This window comes from Macaca nemestrina, chromosome 5 (genome assembly GCF_043159975.1).
Source record: "Macaca nemestrina isolate mMacNem1 chromosome 5, mMacNem.hap1, whole genome shotgun sequence".
Lineage (NCBI taxonomy): Eukaryota > Metazoa > Chordata > Mammalia > Primates > Cercopithecidae > Macaca > Macaca nemestrina.
Genome location: NC_092129.1, coordinates 78,075,408 through 78,095,743, shown reverse-complemented (window position 1 = coordinate 78,095,743; position 20,336 = coordinate 78,075,408). Strand labels below are relative to the sequence as shown.

The 20,336-nt window shown below is 45.4% G+C and overlaps 1 protein-coding gene across 1 annotated transcript in view; it reads left to right on the top strand.

The window, feature by feature from the left end:
* Positions 1–20,336, top strand: part of LOC105478746 (ezrin) — a 56,287-nt gene that overhangs the window by 18,335 nt on the left and 17,616 nt on the right. The window contains exons 3-6 of the mRNA XM_011736363.3: positions 10,106–10,189; positions 17,102–17,197; positions 18,718–18,992; positions 19,571–19,654. Of these exons, the coding sequence (XP_011734665.1) occupies positions 10,106–10,189; positions 17,102–17,197; positions 18,718–18,992; positions 19,571–19,654 (539 nt within the window). The remainder of the gene's footprint in view (positions 1–10,105; positions 10,190–17,101; positions 17,198–18,717; positions 18,993–19,570; positions 19,655–20,336) is intronic.

Here is a 20,336-nt window from a genome sequence, read left to right as displayed (position 1 = left end):
AGTCTCAGCACACTGCAGCCTCCATCTCCCAGGTTCAAGTGATTCTTCTGCCTCAGTCCCTGGTGTATCTGGGATTATGAATGTGCACCACCACACCCGGCTAGTATTTTGTATTTTTAGTGGAGACGGGGTTTCACCATGTTGGCCAGGATGGTCTCAAACTGCTGGTCTCAACTGATCCGCCCGCCTAAGCCTCCCAAAGTGGTGGGATTATAGGCGTGAGCCACCGTGTGCAGCCCAGCGTGATGTATTTATACTGTTATTTCCACCTCCTAAAGGTCAACAAGGACACTTAGCTCAAGAAGGCTGATGTTGAGAGAGACCGCTTATCAGAACAGGATCTCTGAGGAAAAAGGGAGCTTAAATATGTGTCCCTGGAATTTCTTCTAGCCCTTCCTTTCCTCAGTGACACGGCCACTGCTATGGGTGGGAATGTTTAGAGAAGAACCCTGACCAGTGGTTGATGTCTTTGCCAAGTATACCGTCAGGTCAATGTCATAGATTGATTTTATATATATATATATAGAGAGAGAGAGAGACTTCATTTAATAGAAAATAATATTTTAAGGACCACCTTGCTATTTTACTTCTCTAATAATGTTTTGAATATTTTGATAAATACCTTTAGCAACATAGTGGTTCTCATCTCAGCCCTCTCTGTCCTTGAAAGATGTTATTTATAACAGGGTGGTTTCTGGACTGCCTTTCTGGAGTAAAACTTGGACACTTCTAACCATATGCTTGCTGGAAACCATAATGTTAAATGTAGTCATTGGGTTATCATTTGCAACTACATTGATATAATTTTGTATATAAAACAGTTTGCTACTGGGAGCAGCATTGTTCATGTAAGAAAGACATTCGCTTCACATAATACATGGAAACAAAGTTATCTTTTCAATGTTAACTGTTACTGTAACACTCCAAAAAAAGGTTGTTGATGTGGAGAAAGAAGAGCTTAAAAAACCCACAAACAATTCACTTGCCTCTCGGGCTTTTCTGCTTTGCCTACCTTGACTGAATTAGAGTATCTGCATTTCTGCACTAAGCTGGTTAAGGTTTGCTAAGTCAATGGTAATGTTTTACAGAGCTTGGCTATTTGTTAGCCAGCATTTGTGGAAAACAACCAGTGTCTGTCATAGCTAGTGCTATAATTTATTCAGTTGGCATATTGTTCATGGAGACAGTGAGATAAGGGGATCAGGATCCAGAGAGACTACTAAAATATGTGAGTCCATCTGTTGTGATCTGAGGTTTCATTAGAGAAAACCTGTCTGCTAGTACAATGAATGGAGACTTAGTAAGGATATTTTTATATAAAGGATTATAAATCAGCAGAGGTAAATACATTAATCTTGGCCAAACAGGTCGTGTCCTTTTGCATTTTCCCGATGGCAAGTTCTGCCCCCTGCTGCCCGGGCACTGTTGGTCATAGCGTGGCCTTGGCCAGCAGCATTGGCATCAGCTGTGAGCCGGTAAACATGGAAATGTAGGCCCTTCCCAACCTGAGTCAGACCCTTAGCCTGGGGTCCAGGAAACTATTTTAACAAGCTCCCACGTGATTTTTTTTCACATTTCAAGTTTGAGCACCTCGAGGGCCTGTGAATGGCTGCATATAAGGTACAGCTGGCCATATGTCTTAAATGACTTCAAAGGGGTGTGAGCCAGGCCTCCTCTTCCCACACCAGACTTCATGAACCATGCCTGGTATTGTCATGTTTTTGTGAGCAGCCGTGAATAGGACTGGGGGAGAGAGATGTTCAGCCAATAAAGTCTAAAATGGAAAGGGAATGTTCAGTTATAACAAAACAAATTTTTGTAATTAGAGTGCTGGGTTGTGCACAGCATCATTGGAGTTAAATGTGGAGCAGTGGCTCACACCTGTAATCCCTGCACTTTGAGAAGCTGAGTTAGGCAGATCCCTTGAGGTCAGGAGTTTGAGACCACCCTGGGCAACATGGTGAAACTCCATCTCTACAAAAAATAGAAAAATTAGCCGGCTGTGGTGGCGGCTGCCTGTGGTCCCAGCTAAGGAGGCTAAGGCAGGGGGAATCTCTTGAACCCTGGAGGCAGAAGTTGCAGTGAGCTGAGATCGTACCAGTGCACTCCAGCCTGGGCGACAGAGCGAGACCATTTCTAAAAAAAAAAAAAAAAAAAAAGTGGAGCAGCAAACTAAGACCCTCTTCCATCGAGGGAGGTCTCTGAAGCAAAGCTGAGCCGGCCTCTCAGCTCTGCACTGGTGGGGCACCCCATGGGGCCCAGAAGCAGTGAGAGGGCTAAGGCAGCAGAGCGCAGCATGGCCGTGCATGATTGGAGTGCCGCTACTGCGTTCATGTCAGTTTAGCAGCCAGCAACTTCTAAGAACGTAGAATATTTTCATTTAGAACTTAAAAACAGTAAACCCTAAAAGTTTAGTTTTTAAAAATTCATTTTTGTTTCTCTCTAAAGATTTTTATTCTTTTGAAAATGACCACAGTCTAGTTTGAATGCCATTGTTTCTCAGCTGTTTCTTATTTGCAATTGCTAAAAGCAGCAAGGAGCAAGTTAAATGTCCATCACCTGAATGGGTAGACAGAAGTGACATCCACACAATGGAGTATTACTGGGCAGTAAAAAAAGAATGAAGTGCTGGTACATGCTGCAACATGAATAACCTTTTAGACATTATGCTAAGTCATGGGATTCAGTCACAAAAGACTGCATGTTATAAAATTCTGTGTCTCTGAAATGTCCAGAATAGGCAGATCCTTAGAGACAGAAAGTGATTGGTGGTTTCCAGGGGCTGAGGGATCAGGAGGAATGGGGAGTGACTGCCAGTGGCCATGGAGTTTCTTTTTGGGCTGACAGACTATTCCAAAACTAGATAGCAGTGTCAGTTGCATAACTGAATATACTAAAAACCACTGAATTACACATTTTATATGGGTAAATTTTATGGTAAATTATATTTCAGTAGCTGCTACTTAAAGTACATAGTGACTCAACATGAAAGGAAACATACAGTTTTGTCTCTAATTACCCAATTAAGTGAACCAAAATAGCAGCTACAAAGCTTTTAATTCATTTATCATTGGTTGTAAGAATTTTCCCTATCATACTCCCATCTGTGGGAGAAAGTTTACTGTATCTACTTCCTATCAGAGCATTTCTAAGTATTTGAAAGGTCCTATCCAAATATTTGAAAGCTGTTAAAAGTTGCTGAAGTGGCACCTTCGGAAGAGGGCTGGAATGTTTGATAACAGCGTTGACGTTTTAAATGATATGGAAGGTCAAACTCGCAATGTAATCTTGGTGGTGGTGGCTGCATGGCTCTACTCAGACTGGTTTTATAGTAAATGGCAGGTGTGATAATATAGGGATTAATCTGTTAGCAGTGAATCCACTGCCTGAAATTCAAACATTCAGATGCTTCCATTTGAATTACCCTTTTTTATTTTACATGGTTTTCCTGATTTTTGAGTACCTAAAAAAATTACTGCAAACTTTTTTCCTGCAGTGTTCTGGCCTCTAAAATTAAATCTGGTTCTTTTGTCTAAGACTCAGGGTTGCTTTCTTGTAATGTTTGTGGAGGAATTGATCTTGGACTTTTCCCTCCTGTCTTGGACTTTTATTGCAGTTTGAATTTATGCTGTAAGAAGTGTGACTGTAGAGGTAATCTTCAACCAAGTTTAAAATATTCAGAGGAAATGGATGCTTCGCAAAGGAAATAATGCATACCTATATTTATTTACCAAAATGAGGAAAATACCTGGGAAATAATTTGATGGCCAAATATTCAGCAATTGTATTCATAGATTAGAAGCAAAATACAAAATTTAATTGTCAACTTGGTATCTTTTTCATTCCTTAGACTCTTAGAAGGCATTTTAGATGCCATTTTGATAAAGTTAAACTGGGAAGACTCAGAAATCATGTTTTCCCAACTATATTCTGAAAAATGTTAGTTCCCTGGGTTGCTCCATGGAAATAAGCTGTGGGCAGAACAGTCTGGGAAGCGGAGACTGTGGCCCCATCTTGGGCTGCCACTGTTGGCATGAACATGGCAGACAAGCAGCAGCCTTTCAGCTAAAGCAGGGAAGAAAGAAAACCCCACCTTAACCACTGCAGAGTTACGTGACCTCCAAACACTGCCCCCCACAGCATATCCCCATTTTTGTCCCTTTCTCTTTCAAAGCCAAATAATTTCAAAGAGAACTACATAGCTGCTGGCTTGGGATGGTGTCAAAAGCCAGGCACGATGATTTTAAGTCATAGAATGATCAAGCTGGAGGATGCTCACAGATTAAATGGTCTCCAGCCACTCAATATCACCAGCAAGGGAGAGGAACAGGGTTGGCCTGAGTGAGGCTGGGGCCACCCCTGCCACCAGGCCTGTGTGCCGGGCTCAGGTGCTTCAGGGAATGAGCAAAGAGGATGTTGGGTTTATTTTGTTTTAATTAGGCAAATTGTTGAGTTTATTTAAAAACAAAGCAGATTGGGGTTTAACACCCTGCATGTCCATTGCATTGGAGTGGTAACACCTGTGCCATTGTGTGACTGCCTGGAGGGGTACTTTCCCTCTGGGGAAAGTGAACACAGGTGTGTTGTCCCTTTTCCTTGAAAACACTCTACTTGCTGGTCTTGAATAGCATTCTAGTGGGTTACTTTTCTCCTAGTGGTCAGACAGTATTTATTGGACCTCTGGTTCCATTGGCATGTGTCCCCTAAGGAAGAGACTCTTCAGGGGGTACTCATACCTCTTCTGTCCGATGGCACTGGCTGTGTCACACCTGGCCTGCGGGCTTTGAAGCTAGCATTTCAGAGTGGGAAAAGGCCTCAAGCCATCTAGTCCAAACTCTACCTGCAGATCAGGTAACTGATGCCCAGTGGCAGAAAGTTATTTGCTGGGGATCCTTAGATTACAGAGCTAGCTCTCAAACCCAGGCCTTCTGCCTCCTGTGTCTTGTCTTCCAGTGATTCCCAAGTTTGGCCTCCTCAAAATCACTTGTGGAAGTGACAGCTTCCGGGGCTGAGGGTGTTTGAAAAGCTTCTGTGAGGATCCTGATGGTGGGGCTGATGTGGGAAGCACTGTGGTATGTGATCACTGTTTGAGGCACAGCCATCTTCATTAATGTATAAGCCACTCAGGGATAGGGAGGGCTAATGCCTCTCTGTACTCACAGTGCCTATCGTGGTGCCTGGCACACCTTGCAGTATTTAATTGGTGTTTGTGGATCGAATGAACATGTTAGGTGCCCACTAGCAGGGGTTGGTCCTGTAGTCTGTGGCCATGGAACATTAGAAGAATAAAGCTATTGTGGTTCATCCTGTAGTATAAGTTTGAGCTGAGCTAACTTGTAATAACACAAATTTTTTTGAAGTTTTTAAAAGTTAGAGACGGGTTCTCGCTATGTTGCCCAGGGTGGTCTCAAACTCCTCGCCTTGAGATCCTCCTGCCTTGGCTCCCCAAAGGGCTGTGATTACAGGCCTGAGCCATTATACCTGGCCGACAAATAAAATTATTTATTTATTTTTTACAGTGGAATCTCACCCTGTCACCTAGGCTGGAGTGCAGTGGCGTGATCTTGGCTCACTGGACCTCTGCCTCCTGGATTCAAGCAATTCTCTCTCCTCAGCCTCCTGAGTAGCTGGGATTACAAGTGTGTGCCACCACACTTGGCTAATTTTTGTATTTTTAGTAGAGATGGGGTTTTACCATGTTGGCCAGGCTGGTCTTGAACTCCTGACCTCAAGTGATCTGCCTGCCTTGGCCCCCCAGAGTGCTATGATTACAGGCATGAGCCACTGCGCCTGGCCTAGAATTTTTTAAAGAGTAGATTATTAAGCAAAGGGAGAGTAGAGACAGTATTGGTTTTTCATTAACTTCATCTGCACCGTCAACCACATGGTTCTTTTTGTCTGGGGAGTGGTACAGGAGTAAAATTAAACTTAAATCACCACCACCACCCCCAAGCAAAGCATAACTTTAAAAAGTTTTTAATATTTTGGCAAACCTGATAGAAATATTGCCCTTTTTTGGGTAGATCTTAGATGACTAACTGCTTACTATGCACACACCTGTACCACACATGTGATTGCGTTGCCTTCACCGAACACAGTTTTTGATAACAGTGTGTAATCTAAGGGGAATTACTAAGATAATAAAAACTGCAAACCACGTGCTCTTTTTCTCCAGTCTTTGCACATAGTTTGGATTTGTGTGTGGTGTATTTAAGCCCATGGACTTGAGTTTTTTGTGGGACAATCCTTGCGTGTATCAGATTCATACAGTCCCAGTCCCCCCTTATTCCTGTGGCACTGTTGAAGATACAAGAACCAGCTGGCATTCAAATATGTTGAGAAAAACAGTTGCTGACTAGGGAAGCCTAACACCCTGATAATAAAATGGAAAGTTGGGATTTAGATGTGTTTTCTCAGTTGCTGAAGCGTGGTAGTGCTGGTGCTGGTGGTGTTTTTGAGTCTCGCTCTATCGCCCAGGCTGGAGTGCAGTGGCGTGATCTTGTTCACTGCAACCTCTGCCTCCCAGGTTCAAGCACTTCTCCTGCCTCAGCCTCCCAAGTAGCTGGGACTATGTACAGGTACGTGCCATCACGCCCAGCTAATTTTTGTATTTTTAGTAGAGATGGGGTTTCACTATGTTGGCCAGGCTGGTCTTGAACGCCTGACCTCAAGTGAGCCACCTGCCTTGGCCTCCCAAAGTGCTAGGATTACAGGTGTGAACCGCTGCACCCGGCCCCAAAGTCTGGTTGTTTTTTTTTTTTTTTTTTTTTTTTTTTCCCAAGCCCTTGGATAAGTAGACAAAGTGTGTATGTAAATGGTCCTGTCATCTCAGTGAATGTCTCATTTTAAACTTCGGTGAATGCATATGCTGTATTGTAGCACATTATTTTATCCATAATTGTCTTTCTAAACATGGAACTGTTTATCATGGAACTGTTTATCATGCAGTAGGTTAAGGCAGTGCTGTGCTGTGGTCCTTAATCTGGGGAGGATCTCCTCCCTTTTCCCCATAGAGCATTTGGCAATGTGTATGTGGATGGGGTTGCTTTTAGATGTTCCAATGACTGGGGACACTCAGTCATTGGATGGCTTAAGGATGCTAAACGTTCCTGAGTGCTTGGGATAGTCTTGCAGAATGAATACTTCTGCTGTCCAGAATGACAAGAGCACCCCCAGTGGGAAACACTAGTAGCCTAATGACTAATCAAGTAACAGACAGCCCTTTAACTTAAAGCAGCTCATTAACATAGTGTTCATTTACCTGTTGAGATTTTATGAGTATCTTCTCAATCTCTATGTAAAGATACAGATTGTAGAGCCTGCCCTATGTATACACATATGAATGTAGGAGATCGAGACCATCCTGGCTAACATGGTAAAACCCTGTCTCTACTAAAAATAATAAAAATTAGCTGGGTGTGGTGGTGGGTACCTGTAGTCCCAGCTACTCGGGAGGCTGAGGCAGGAGAATGGCGTGAACCCGGGCGACGGAGCTTGCAACGAGCCGAGATCGCATGACTGCACTCCAGCCTGGGCGACAGAGTAAGATGCCGTCTCAAAAAAAAAAAAAAAAAAAAAAAAAAAAATGGAGTCTGAAATCTCGTGTGCATGGACTCTGGTCATTTGTCTTTGTCCTAACCAGGTAGTGGCCTTCAGTTCTAATTGTACTTGGGGTTCCACTTCTGAACCAGTAGATAGCAGAGAAAGAAAGGCATACCCAGGGCTCTGCATTTGTGAGCGAATGCCCCTCCACTTTAGTTTTAAGTGTGATATGTCATTGTTGGCTTCTGTGTATGTAGCTGGAGCTGCATTTGTTATTGAAATATTTGACTTGGGGCTGGTTTTCCCATCTCTAATACAGGCCCTTGGAACCATAATTGAGAGAAATGCATGCTTTATTTCATGCTTCATAACAGCCATTTTGTGATTTTAAAAAAATTGCCAGCAGGAAATGAAAGAAAAGAAGGTTTTTATATTTTAGTATGATTAAAGACTTTAAAACAGGTCTGGTTTCCTCTCAGTAAACTTGAGTTCTTTAACTTCTGGACTTGGAATTGTGGAGGAAACTTTTAAAACAAGACCTGGAAAACGATACTTCTGTACTTGTTATACCAGTCAGGGAGCCTTTAAGGCATATTGGATGTATATCAGAGGATCTCTCAGTCGTCACAGTCTTAAATGTTATTGGGACAGGGGTGGAGGTGGGGCAGGTGGTTCCTGAAGTAGGAAGTGACATTTGGTGAGGGCTTAATATTTCTGGTGCCCTGGCTGGATAACAAAACCTCTGTTGCCAAATCCTGGCACAGGTAATATGTCCTCATTACATTTATACCTGCGTTACGAAGAATCCAGGATAGGTAGCTCTCCAGCTTCTGTATATTTCACTTGACAATGGTGAGAAGCAAGCATTTCTTAATATTAAGCATTATAGTTGCTTTGTGGCTCTACTATTTTCCTTTGGGACAGTGACATAAAGTAGCCAAATTTGAGTATTTTTCATATGCTTTAGTAAATCTGGGTTTCCTCAAGTGATAAATTTGAAAACTACTTTGATGTAAGTGGATTGTTTTGTTGTTGTTGTGTTTTTTTGTTTTTGTTTTGCGATGGAGTCTCGCTCAGTTGCCCAGGCTGGAGTGCAGTGGCACAATCTTGACTCACTGCAACCTCTGCCTTCTGGGATCAAGCAATTCTCCTGCCTCAGCCTCCCAAGTAGCTGGGACTACAGGTGTGTGCCACCATGCCCAGCTAGTTTTGTTTTTTTTGTTTTTTTTGTTTTTTTTTTGAGAAGGAGTCTGGCTCTGTTGCCCAGGCTGGAGTGCAGTGGCACGATCTCAGCTCACTGCAAGCTCCGCCTCCCGGGTTCTCGCCATTCTCCTGCCTCAGCCTCCCGAGTAGCTGGGACTACAGGCGCCCGCCACCACGCCCGGCTAAGTTTTTGTATTTTTAATAGAGATAGGGCTTCACCATGTTGGTCAGGCTGGTCTTGAACTTCTGACCTCAAGTGGTCCACCTGCCTCAGCCTCCCAAAGTGCTGGGATTACAGGTGTGAGTCAATGGCACCCGACTGTTTTTTTTTTTTTTTTTTTTTTAAAAACAGCTACATGGCAACATTAGAAATATTTTAAGGCCCTCCCGTCTCTATCTCCTCAGTTCTGTGTCTCGCCATCCTGATACTATTTCCATTTTTACATTTTATTTTTCATCTCTTGTCTAAATAGATCTCACATTTGCATTGAGAGAGTATTGCTTGTCATATTTTTGATTTCAGAAGCAATTTGCCCAGTTTCTATTTTCATAATTATAATTTAATATCACTACATAATCCATCTTTGATGTGTCTTTGGACATTTCATCCTTTGTCTCTCACTATGGTTTCTAAGGTTGCTTCAAAACTTCTGGTACAAAGCTCTTTCTCTCTTCCCTTGTCTGACTCCCTTGGTGCCCCTCAGGAGCCTTCCTGCCTCCTTTGGCTGTTGTAAGGCTCATATGAGATGGTGCATGGAAAAATAGGTTAAACTATTGTTTTTAAAAAAAAAAAAAACTGCTTAGGTTGGGCAAGGTGACCCATGTCTGTAATCTCAGCACTATGGAAGGCTGAGATGGAAGGCTTGCTTGAGCCTAGGAGCTCAAGACCAGCCTAGGCGACATAGTGAGACCCCGTCGCTACAAAAAGTTTTAAGAAAAAAAAAAAACGAGCTGGTCATGGTGACACCTATAGTGCCAGCTACTCGAGAGGCTGTGGTGGGAGGCGTTCATGTGAGCCTGGGAGGTCAGGACTATAGTGAGCTGTTACCGCGCCACTGCACTCCAGCTTGGGTGACAGAGCAAGACCCTGTCTCAAAGAGAAGAGAAAAACTGCTTACACCTAAGTGTCAGTGTGCTTTATTAAAGCAAAGAGGCTGCGTTTGGTTCACACTGTGCGCCTGCTGAGATGTCCCCAGCCATCTGCAGTCAGGAGTGGTGTGTGGCTTCCTGACTAGCACGGGAACTGATGTCAGGCATGTGCCATCGCCACACTGAGGAGCAGCTTATGTAGAAGGTGCAGGAGGTTATCAGAAGAAAAGAATACTCAGTTAAGCGTAATTTGTTTCATTCTGTTTTTCAGATCAATGTCCGAGTTACCACCATGGATGCAGAGCTGGAGTTTGCAATCCAGCCAAATACAACTGGAAAACAGCTTTTTGATCAGGTTGGTCTCTGAACTTGAGATTTAACTCTATCTACAAAAAAAAATTGTTTTGCAACATTTCAGTTATTTTGTTTGCTAAGCATATTACCTTGTTTTACTCACTTGAGGTAATAGATGAGAAGGATCTTTTAAAAGGTGAAAGTATTTCATGATAGCATTATAAAATGCATTAATAGACACGTATATCATGCCTAGGAGGTGTATGAAAGCACACAGCTATCTGTTGTATAAAGCCAGGTGGATTCAGTGTGTTACCAGGCATGGAAGCAAAGGGCTGAACAGAGTGATTGTGCTTGTCAGTGTAAGGAGGTGTGCTGGCCTATGTGTCTCTCACCCTGTGTTAGAGACGCAGCTTCCTACCCCCAGCCGCCTCCACCTCCAGAGTAGAACCCCTCTCACTGCGTGGATGAGTGAACCTTAGTTGTCTCAGCAGTTGGTGCATCTTCTCATTTCTAAGTGGTCATACCTGAACGTCTATGAAAAGAAGAAATGAAGATTTAGAGAAAAAAATTCATTTTTTAAAATTGGAAGATTTTTTTTAAATCAAGTATTTATTAGTGATATTACTATTTATTTATTAAATACTTTTTTCCCTAATAACAGCTGCTCCAAATACAGTTTCTTTTTTTTTTTTTTCCTTTGAGACTGAGTCTCATTCTGTTGCCTAGGCTGGAGTGCAGTGGTGCTATCTCGGCTCACTGCAACCTCTGTCTCCCAGGTTCAAGCAATTCTCCTGCATGAGCCTCCGCAATAGCTGGGATTACAGGCGCAGGCTACCATGCCCTGCTAATTTTTGTATTTTTAATAGAGATGGAGTTTCTCCATGTTTGCCAGGCTGGTCTTGAACTCCTGAACTCAAGTGATCCACCTGCCTCAAGCCTCCCAGAGTGCTGGGATTACAGGTGTGAGCCCACGCTCAGCCCAAATACAGTCTTAATGGCTTGGATTTTTTCCAGTCAAGGAGTGACTAAAAACCATTATTTAGTTTTTTGTTGTTTTTTTTTTTAAGACAGAGTCTCACTCTGTCGCCCAGGCTGGAGTGCATTGGCGCAGTCTCCACTCACTGCAAGCTCCGCCTCTCGGGTTCACGCCATTCTCCTGCCTCAGCCTCCCGAGTAGCTGGGAGTACAGGCGCCCGCCACCGTACCCGGCTAATTTTTGTATTTTTAGTAGAGACGGAGTTTCACCACGTTAGCCAGGATGGTCTCAATCTCCGGACCTCGTGATCCGCCCATCGTGGCCTCCCAAAGTGCTGGGATTACGGGTGTGAGCCACAACACCTGGCCTATTTAGTATTTTTATAGCACAGGTCAGAAGTCTTTTTCTGCATATGGCTGGAGAGTAAATATTTTAGACTTGCAGCCCACACAGTTGCTGTCATAACTACTCAGCTCTGCCATTGTAGTATTGAGAGCAGCCATAAACACGTGAAGATTCAAGCATGACTGTTTTCTAGTCAAGCTCTGTATGGACACTGATTTTTTTTTTGAGACGGAGTCTCGCTCTGTCGCCCAGGCTGGAGTGCAGTGGCACAGTGGCACGACATTGGCTCACTGCAAGGGTTCACGCCATTCTCCTGCCTCAGCCTCCTGAGTAGCTGGGACTACAGGTGCCCACCACCACGCCCAGCTAATTTTTTTTGTAATTTTTTTTGTATTTTTAGTAGAGACGGGGTTTCGTTGTGTTAGCCAGGATGGCCTCTGTCTCCTGACCTTGTGATCTGCCCACCTCGTCCTCCCAAAGTCCTGGGATTACAGGCTTGAGCCACTGTGCCTGGCCGGGCACTGATATTTTTATGTAATTTCCCCATCACCACCATTGAAAAAATGTAAACCCATTCTTAGCCTGTGGGCTGCACAAATAGCCAACAGACAAGATTTGGCCCATGGGCCTTAGCTTGCTGCGCTTGTGTTATTTACAACTCTCTCCTGTAGTTCACTGCAGAACCAGCTTTGCAACATGTACAGCAGTGCCCTGTGCATGGCAAGGCACCAGGGCGGCACCCGTCCAACACCTCACAGTTTCAAAACGTCAGACTCTTTGATCTCTCTTATCTTTTTTGATATTTAACAGTGTTTTCTGTTTCTTAAGAAAAGACTTTAGATATTCCACTCCAGCAGCCATACCCCACTAAAGAATGCTCATTTTTGGTAAAAAGCTTTTTGAACACGTTTTATTATAAGTGACCCCCTCAGACGGAAATGTATAGAGCTACTAGATCTCACCTTATGGTTTATATTAGAAAACAGTCCTCTTCCCTCGCCTCTCGCTCCTGTTTCCCTGCTTGATTTCGTGAACTAAGTGGGCCAGAGGTCATGGAGTGGAAAGGACCTTTGTGGCAGTAGTCAGTAACGCAAGTCACCGCAAGCCCCATCCAGCCCGCTCTCAGCGTCTGTGAGCTCACTCAGGTGCCAGCGAAGACTCTTTCTTGAGATGGGCGGCCCAGAATGATTCTCCATTGCTGCGTATTCCTCGTGAGACATGGAGTTCAGTTTCAGTAAGACTGGTGAGCCACCATGAAGGCTATGGTAACTTTTCTGTGGAGCAGTTCTAAGTTCTAAAGAAAGCAAGATCTTATTTTCTGGACTAAATGGATTCTTCTCTGGGGCCAGTAGAGGAGCAGGGCCAGGTGTGAGTTACAAGTCCTTTGAACCATCCCGAGGGGCCCTACTGGTAGAAGTGATACTCTGTGTTCTAGCACCAAACCCAGAAATTAGAGTGGGTGGTGATTGGGAGACCTAGGAGGGAGAATTTTAGCACACTTAGACCACAGGAGACTCCATCCATGCTTGATCATATCTCCCTCTCACTCCGAAAAGGAGCGCCCAGCAGCAGTGGGCTGGCTCCGTGCAGTAGAACATGCGGGTGCCAGAATGTGCCCAGGTGGACGCCCCCAGAGTAAGTGCAGTGCCAGTGGCCGATCATCATGACAGCTTCCACTGTTATTTTGAGGTCATTTCCTGGGTCTGCTTCACCTGGTAGGGATAAAGATATTTACTACTCTGGGTGAGGCTGGACTTGGGGTAAAAATTTAAAAGTTTCTGCTGAAAGAGAATCCTGAAGTAAGTTGAGTGCTGCCGGCTGAACCCTGTACAGCACACTTGCGTAGGGCCCTGGCTTCTGGTGTTGGTTCTGCCAGTATGTCCCTTGGTTAGCCTCCTGGAGCCTGAGTTCTTACCTATAAATGAGACCTTCTTGAGCAAAAACTTTAAAGCAGGGTTGGGAGCCCTAGGATAAGTGGAAAAACTAGGTCATAGTTATGGAGAAATTTGTGATGGAAAGCTCATTCCTGGACCTGGATGTCACTGAAAATAAGGTCTTTTTTTTTTTTTTTTTTTTTTTTTGAGACGGAGTCTCACTCTGTCCCCCTTGCTGGAGTGCAGTGGCCGGATCTCAGCTCACTGCAAGCTCCGCCTCCCGGGTTCAGGCCATTCTCCTGCCTCAGCCTCCCGAGTAGCTGGGACTACAGGCGCCCGCCACCTCGCCTGGCTAGTTTTTTTGTATTTTTTAGTAGAGACGGGGTTTCACTGTGTTAGCCAGGATGGTCTCGATCTCCTGACCTCGTGATCCACCCGTCTCGGCCTCCCAAAGTGCTGGGATTACAGGCTTGAGCCACCGCGCCCGGCCTAAAAATAAGGTCTTGAAGGGAATAGCTTGAGATTGGAGGTAAAGTAATCAGCTCTCCTCCCCCAATACCCCTTTGTTACTCAGCTCTCACCTGCAGCGCCCCCCACCCCAGCGTCAAGCCCTGGAGTGCTTTTGCTTTACTCCTGGGTCCTAGTCCAGGGCTTCAGTGTGATGGAGAACACCCAGGGCCAGCTGCCACGTTGAGGGACAGAGCCAGGGCTGGACTGCAGCCCAGGTGTCTTGATAAGCCGGCCCCCCCATGCCAGAAGCTCCTGAGTGGGGAGGAGCTGCTCCAACTGTTGCTTGAGATTGAGTTAAATAGACATCTCCCACCTTTTCTTTCCTAAAAATCTGCCATTTAAAACACCACTGAGCCCAGCACTTTGGAAGGTCAAGGCGGGAGGATTGCTTGAGCCCAGTCTCCTGTAGGCTACCAGCCTGGGCAACATGGCAAAAACCTGTATCTACAAAAAATTTAAAAACTAGCCAGGCGTTGTGGCACATGCCTGTAGTCTCAGCTACTCAGGTGGCTGAGGTCGGAGAATCGCTTGAACCCAGAAGGTTGAGGCTGCATTGAGCCAAGATCGTACCACTGTACTCCAGCCTGGGCAACAGTTTAAGACCCTGGCTCACAAACCAAACCAAAACAAACAAAACCAAACACCATTGAGGCAGGGTTAGGGAGTAGACACAAATGTAGAGACTCTCCACCCATGGTGTGTCAGGATTCACCAATGAAGGGAATGGCGAGGGGTGTTTTTCTAGGAATGTTGGCTTTTTCCTTGTAGGGATAACCTATGGATTGATTTTTAGAGTGGACTGAAGAGAGGAAGATTGCTTAATTCTAACGTGTCCCTTTGGGGAATGCATTGTGTGAGCAGTAGGATTCTGAAACACACTCTGAGCATAGTTATCCTGGAGATTGATGGAAAATTCCTGCCAGGAAGGTGCGCGCAGGTTAGGGCAGCCAGGGACAGGCCTTGCTGAGAGAGGGAGGCTCTCGTTTGGACTGCATGGTATGGCTACGGGTTCTGTGATTTGCCCTGTGGAAGGGGGATGGCCACAGTATAGCAGATGCAGAAGAGGATCCTGAGCTGTGACCCTGAAAATCAGCGAGAGCCTGACAGTTATGTCAAGTGGAAGTCAAGTGGACAAAAGATTATTTCTAACTGGTTCAGATGTGCAGGCTGAGGCTGCAGTTGGGTGGATGAAGTGAAGGGATGGCATCAGAGAGCAAGCAATTTCTTAGGCATGTGGAGTTTTCTTGTGTAACTTTTTTTTTTTTTTGGATGGAGTCTCAGTTGCCCAGGATGGAGTGCAGTGGCGCAATTTTGGTTCACTGCGACCTCTGCCTCCTGGGTTCAAGTGAATCTCCTGCCTCAGCCTCCTGAGTAGCTGGGATTACAGGCTCGTGCCACCGTGCCTGGCTATTTCTAGTAGAGACCAGGTTTCACCATGTTGATCAGGCTGGTCTCATACCCCCCTTACCTTGTGTTCCTCCCGCCTCAGCCTCCCAAAGTGCTGGGATTACAGACGTGAGCCACTGCGCCCAACCTCTTGTGCAACTTTGAAACAACCCAGAGAGGAAGGCTAGGCAGGTTTCATATCAGCGATAAGATGGAGGCTTGTGAGGAACAAGACATTAGCAAGACTGTATACAGAAACCTGGTCTTCGAATTCAGTTTTCTCTGTGCTTTGCTACCACAAAAACAAAAAACATAGGTTTCGCAAAAGACTTGGGAGCAAAGCACTGCATAAAAAGTCTAAATGTTTTTTCTATCATTCCATGATGAAGCTGCTTGGTTACAGCCTGCCCCCACCATCCCCTTTGGGTGAGTGGGAAGAGGGAAAGAACAGGTCAGTCCTGGGCATTTAATAAACAGACTCCTAGGGTTTTAGGGAGCCTCTGGCCTCCCTGTACCCTTCAGATGAAGAAACAGGCCCAGAGCAGGAGTTAATTTGGAATTTTAGGGTTTACTTTAAGCAAATGTTCTGTATACCTGAGTTGTCATTTCTAATGTATTCAACCCTCTTTGGCATTAAATATGATAGAAACCATGTATTTGAGGCCGGGCGCGGTGGCTCAAGCCTGTAATCCTAGCACTTTGGGAGGCCGAGACGGGCGGATCACGAGGTCAGGAGATCGAGACCATCCTGGCTAACACGGTGAAACCCCGTCTCTACTAAAAATACAAGAACATTAGCCGGGCGAGGTGGCAGGCGCCTGTAGTCCCAGCTACTCGGGAGGCTGAGGCAGGAGAATGGCGTGAACCCGGGGGGGCGGAGCTTGCAGTGAGCCGAGATCGCGCCACTGCACTCCAGCCTGGGGCACAGAGCAAGACTCCGTCTCAAAAAAAAAAAAAAAAGAAACCATGTATTTGAAGGATGGTAGCATTTTTTCCTAAAAGGTTTAACATTATATATCATGGGATTTTAAATTACACATCTATATATATGTAAATAGTCAAACTTGTCTGAGACTCGGTTTAGATGATGTTCAACAAGTGTCCACAGCAAGTTCGACTATCACTGCTTTTCTGTTTCTAAGACACTCATGAGAATAAGCAGCTCAGGACTCCTCTGTAATGCACAACAGGGACTTGAAAACGTGAAATCCTTGCTGTGACCTAGGGTCAGGATTCTACCTCTGCTACATCAGAATGTCCCATTTCTGGAGGCCTATAAGATGCAGGTTCCTCTGGGCACCCCTGTGCATTGACACCCTTCCGTCCCAGAAGTCTGCCACTGCCTGTTTTCCTACGTTTCCTAGGACTTCTTTGTCCCTGTTCCTAGTAAGTCAGACCCCTGGGCCAGCTGGCTGAGAGGCAGAGGCAGGCAGCCAGAGGAGGCTCAAGTGTGGTGCTGGATACTTGAGTCTTCCACATGAGCACACCTGACGGGCAGCGATGCACCCACTGCACTGTTCCCTGGGGGGTTGTGGGCTCCCATGGTTCCGTGTGTGCTGGCCACACCTGCTGAATTTCATGCAGGAGAGCATCCTGGAGTACAAAGGAGTAGGAGTGAGGTTTTCTAAGATTTGAAGGTAGAACTCTGAATCTGCTCAAATTTGTATTAAAAATAAGTTGTTCATGGCTTTGAGATAATAGCCTTGGTTACTAACAAGTTATTTGAGAGATTGCTAAACAGGTGTTGCCCAGTGGTTGGACTGAGCAGATGTCCTGGTTTCCTGGGGACTCTGCTAGACCATGTGATGAATGACAGCCAAAAGCTGTTGCCCTTTTGAGTGAGTTTCTCATGACTGTTGGGCCTCTCTCTCATATGCAGGTGGTAAAGACTATCGGCCTCCGGGAAGTGTGGTACTTTGGCCTCCAGTATGTGGATAATAAAGGATTTCCTACCTGGCTGAAGCTGGATAAGAAGGTAAGTCAGGGTTAACTATTTACAGACTGTGGATTGAGTGTTGGTCTGCTTTGTTGATAAGGAAACGGGAGCAACTCACCCTGTCTCTTGTTTTCTGTTCCTTTTTGTTTGTGTAAAAGTTTTTACAGACAAAAATGGTTGCAAGTTTCCAGTAAATGGGGATATCGATTGGAAATCAGATTCTGGCATTTCTCCATACAGCTCACTCATCGGAGCACATGATGGCTAATTGCATAGCTTTTAGTTGACCTTAGTTTTTTTGAATGAGATTGTTAATCTTATATAAACTGTGAATCATCCACTATTTCGTAAGAACCTGTTATTGCTTTGTGTGAACCTGTGACAGATTATCTTCCAACTTTAAAGATTGGATAATTCCATTAACCAACCATAAAGAAAAGTAGTAACATAAACAATTTTTCTTCAAACTCTTTGAAAATTATCCTTTTTTCCGAAACCCCTACTGTCCTCCCAAGTCACAGCAACAAGTTAGAAAGATGATGGGAGGTGGGGAAGAGTGGAGGAACAGGAGGAATTCTTAAGAGTAAGCTTTGGGGTCCAGGGCCCTATTGGCATGTGGCCAGATTCCAGGTCACTGTGGGGGTCATATCCAAATTTGAGTTCTCTAGGATTGATAGCATCATCCCATGAGGACTGGGACTTAGTGAGGCAGTAGCTTTGATTTCCAGCTGAGTGCAAGAGTGTGATAGTTCTTGTTTGTTTGTTTGTTTGTTTTTGTTGTTGTTGTTTTGAGATGGAGCCTTGCTCTGTCGCCCAGGCTGGAGTGCAGTGGCGTGATCTTGGCTCACTGCAACCTCCACCTCCCGGGTTCAAGCGATTCTTCTGCCTCAGCCTCCCAAGTAGCTGGGACTACAGCTACATGCCACCATGCCCGGCTAATTTTTTTGTATTTTTAGTAGAGATGGGGTTTCACCATGTTGGTTAGGCTGGTCTCGAACTCCTGACCTCGTGGTCCGCCCACCTCAGCATCCCAAAGTGCTGGGATTACAGGTGTGAGCCACTGCGCCCGGCCTATTTTTTGTTTTTGTTCGTTCGTTGTTTTTTAAGAAGAGACAGGGTCTTGCTCGGTCACCCAGGCTGGAGTGCGGTGGCGCCATCATAGCTCACTGCAGTCTCGAACTCCTGAGCTCCAGGGTTCCTTCTGCTCAGCTTCTTGAGTAACTGGGACTATAAGCATGCACCACCATCCCCAGCTAACTTTTTTTTAAAAATGTTGTAGAGATGGGATCTCTTCTACGTTGCCCAGGCTGGTCTCAAACTCCTGGACCCAAGTGATCTTCCTGCCTTGGCCTCCCAAAGCACTGGGATTATAGGCATGAGTCACCATATCTGGCCTTTTGACTAACCATTTTTTGTCTGGAATGCTAAAAAGATTAAGAATAGACATCTCCTGAAAACTGGCCTGAGGGCCCCATTGAGTCTTGGTTAGAAGCCTGCGTTGGGGACAGTGGGCCTTCGTCTTCCGGATTTGTGTCGAGAGTGTGGCTTGCTTTGTCCAGGTGTCTGCCCAGGAGGTCAGGAAGGAGAATCCCCTCCAGTTCAAGTTCCGGGCCAAGTTCTTTCCTGAAGATGTGGCTGAGGAGCTCATCCAGGACATCACCCAGAAACTCTTCTTCCTCCAAGTGAAGGAGGGAATCCTTAGCGACGAGATCTACTGCCCCCCCGAGACTGCCGTGCTCTTGGGGTCCTACGCTGTGCAGGCCAAGTTTGGGGACTACAACAAAGAAGTGCACAAGTCTGGGTACCTCAGCTCTGAGAGGCTGATCCCTCAAAGGTGAGCACAGGGTGACCTGGCCTGGGCAGGAGCAGTCATGCCATACTCGGCAGGGAGAAGCGATTACATTAGAAACACAGGGACTTTGCCAGTGTCAAGTGCTCCTTCACGCTGGGACTCTAGTCATTAAGGCACTGACCAGTGACCTGAAACATAGCCAGGGAAGGCGAGCTGCCATTCCTCACGGAAACTAAAGCGCAGCTGTGCCCTGTGGGAGCGCAGCAACATAGCAAACTTCTCGACCTGACTGCTTAGCTCCTCCTGGTTTATGATAGGTTGGCCCCAGTGAAATCTGTTTTTATTTACTGGTGGTCACAAAAATGACCCCATTTGGAAGAAAAGGCCACTTAAAATACCTTCTTAGTTTTTCCAGCCTGAGTTCTTGTTCAAAACGCTTGGTCTTCCAGATTAATCGTCATGAATAGAAATGCTACACATCAGGAAATAGAAACCAAAGCTCTTTGGGATTGATTGATTTGAATGGAAAGTAAGGGTTTGAGTGTGGGTGGTAAGTGGTCCTCCTTCCTTGCCTGTCACAGCCCTTAAGGATGACAGTGCTGTTTCCTTTTGCATTCCAGAGTCATGGACCAGCACAAACTTACCAGGGACCAGTGGGAGGACCGGATCCAGGTGTGGCATGCGGAACACCGCGGGATGCTCAAGTGAGTGCTGCGCCCTGCTGTTGGGATCTGGCCATCTCTGTGCGCTCCAGCGTGTCTTTACCTGTGACTCTAGTTAATACTTTAAAGGGCTCTTTGTCAGGCCTTGTGAAGACCTTGAGGGAACCGAGCTGAAAGTGGGGTTTCCTTAGGGAAGAGGTTTTTTTGGGAAAAAAAAAAAAAAAGCCAGGTGTCTTGCCCGGGGAAAGAAACAGTTTAGCTCAAGCCTTCAGGTTCTAAAAGCTTATGTCCTCTGTTTGTAGAAAGTGTGATGTCTACACTTCATTTTAGTCAGTAGGGCATTGTTCACCTACAATCGGTGTTATTTTTCTTCTGTCAAAGAGGTGCTAGTTTGCTCATTGTATGAAGGTAGTTGTCTTACAAAGTGTATGTAAATGAAAAAGGATCCCAAGTGAGGAATCCTGATTTCTCACTTGGGATCCTGGACGTGGGGCTGTTAATGTAAGACATGGCCAGACCACCAGATTCTGGGTGTTCTTGTCCTAGAGCCTTGTCTCTGGCCTAGTCTTGCGACTCTGCATTATTTCAGCCTCTGAAGTTTGTTTGAGGTTTGAGCCTCAGATTTTGTGCTTCAGGGTTTCCTGTCTGGCCCAAGCATCCTTTGTGGAAGAAAAACAACTCGAAGCCCATGGGGAGGGTTGTGGGAGTCCCAGAAGACATATGT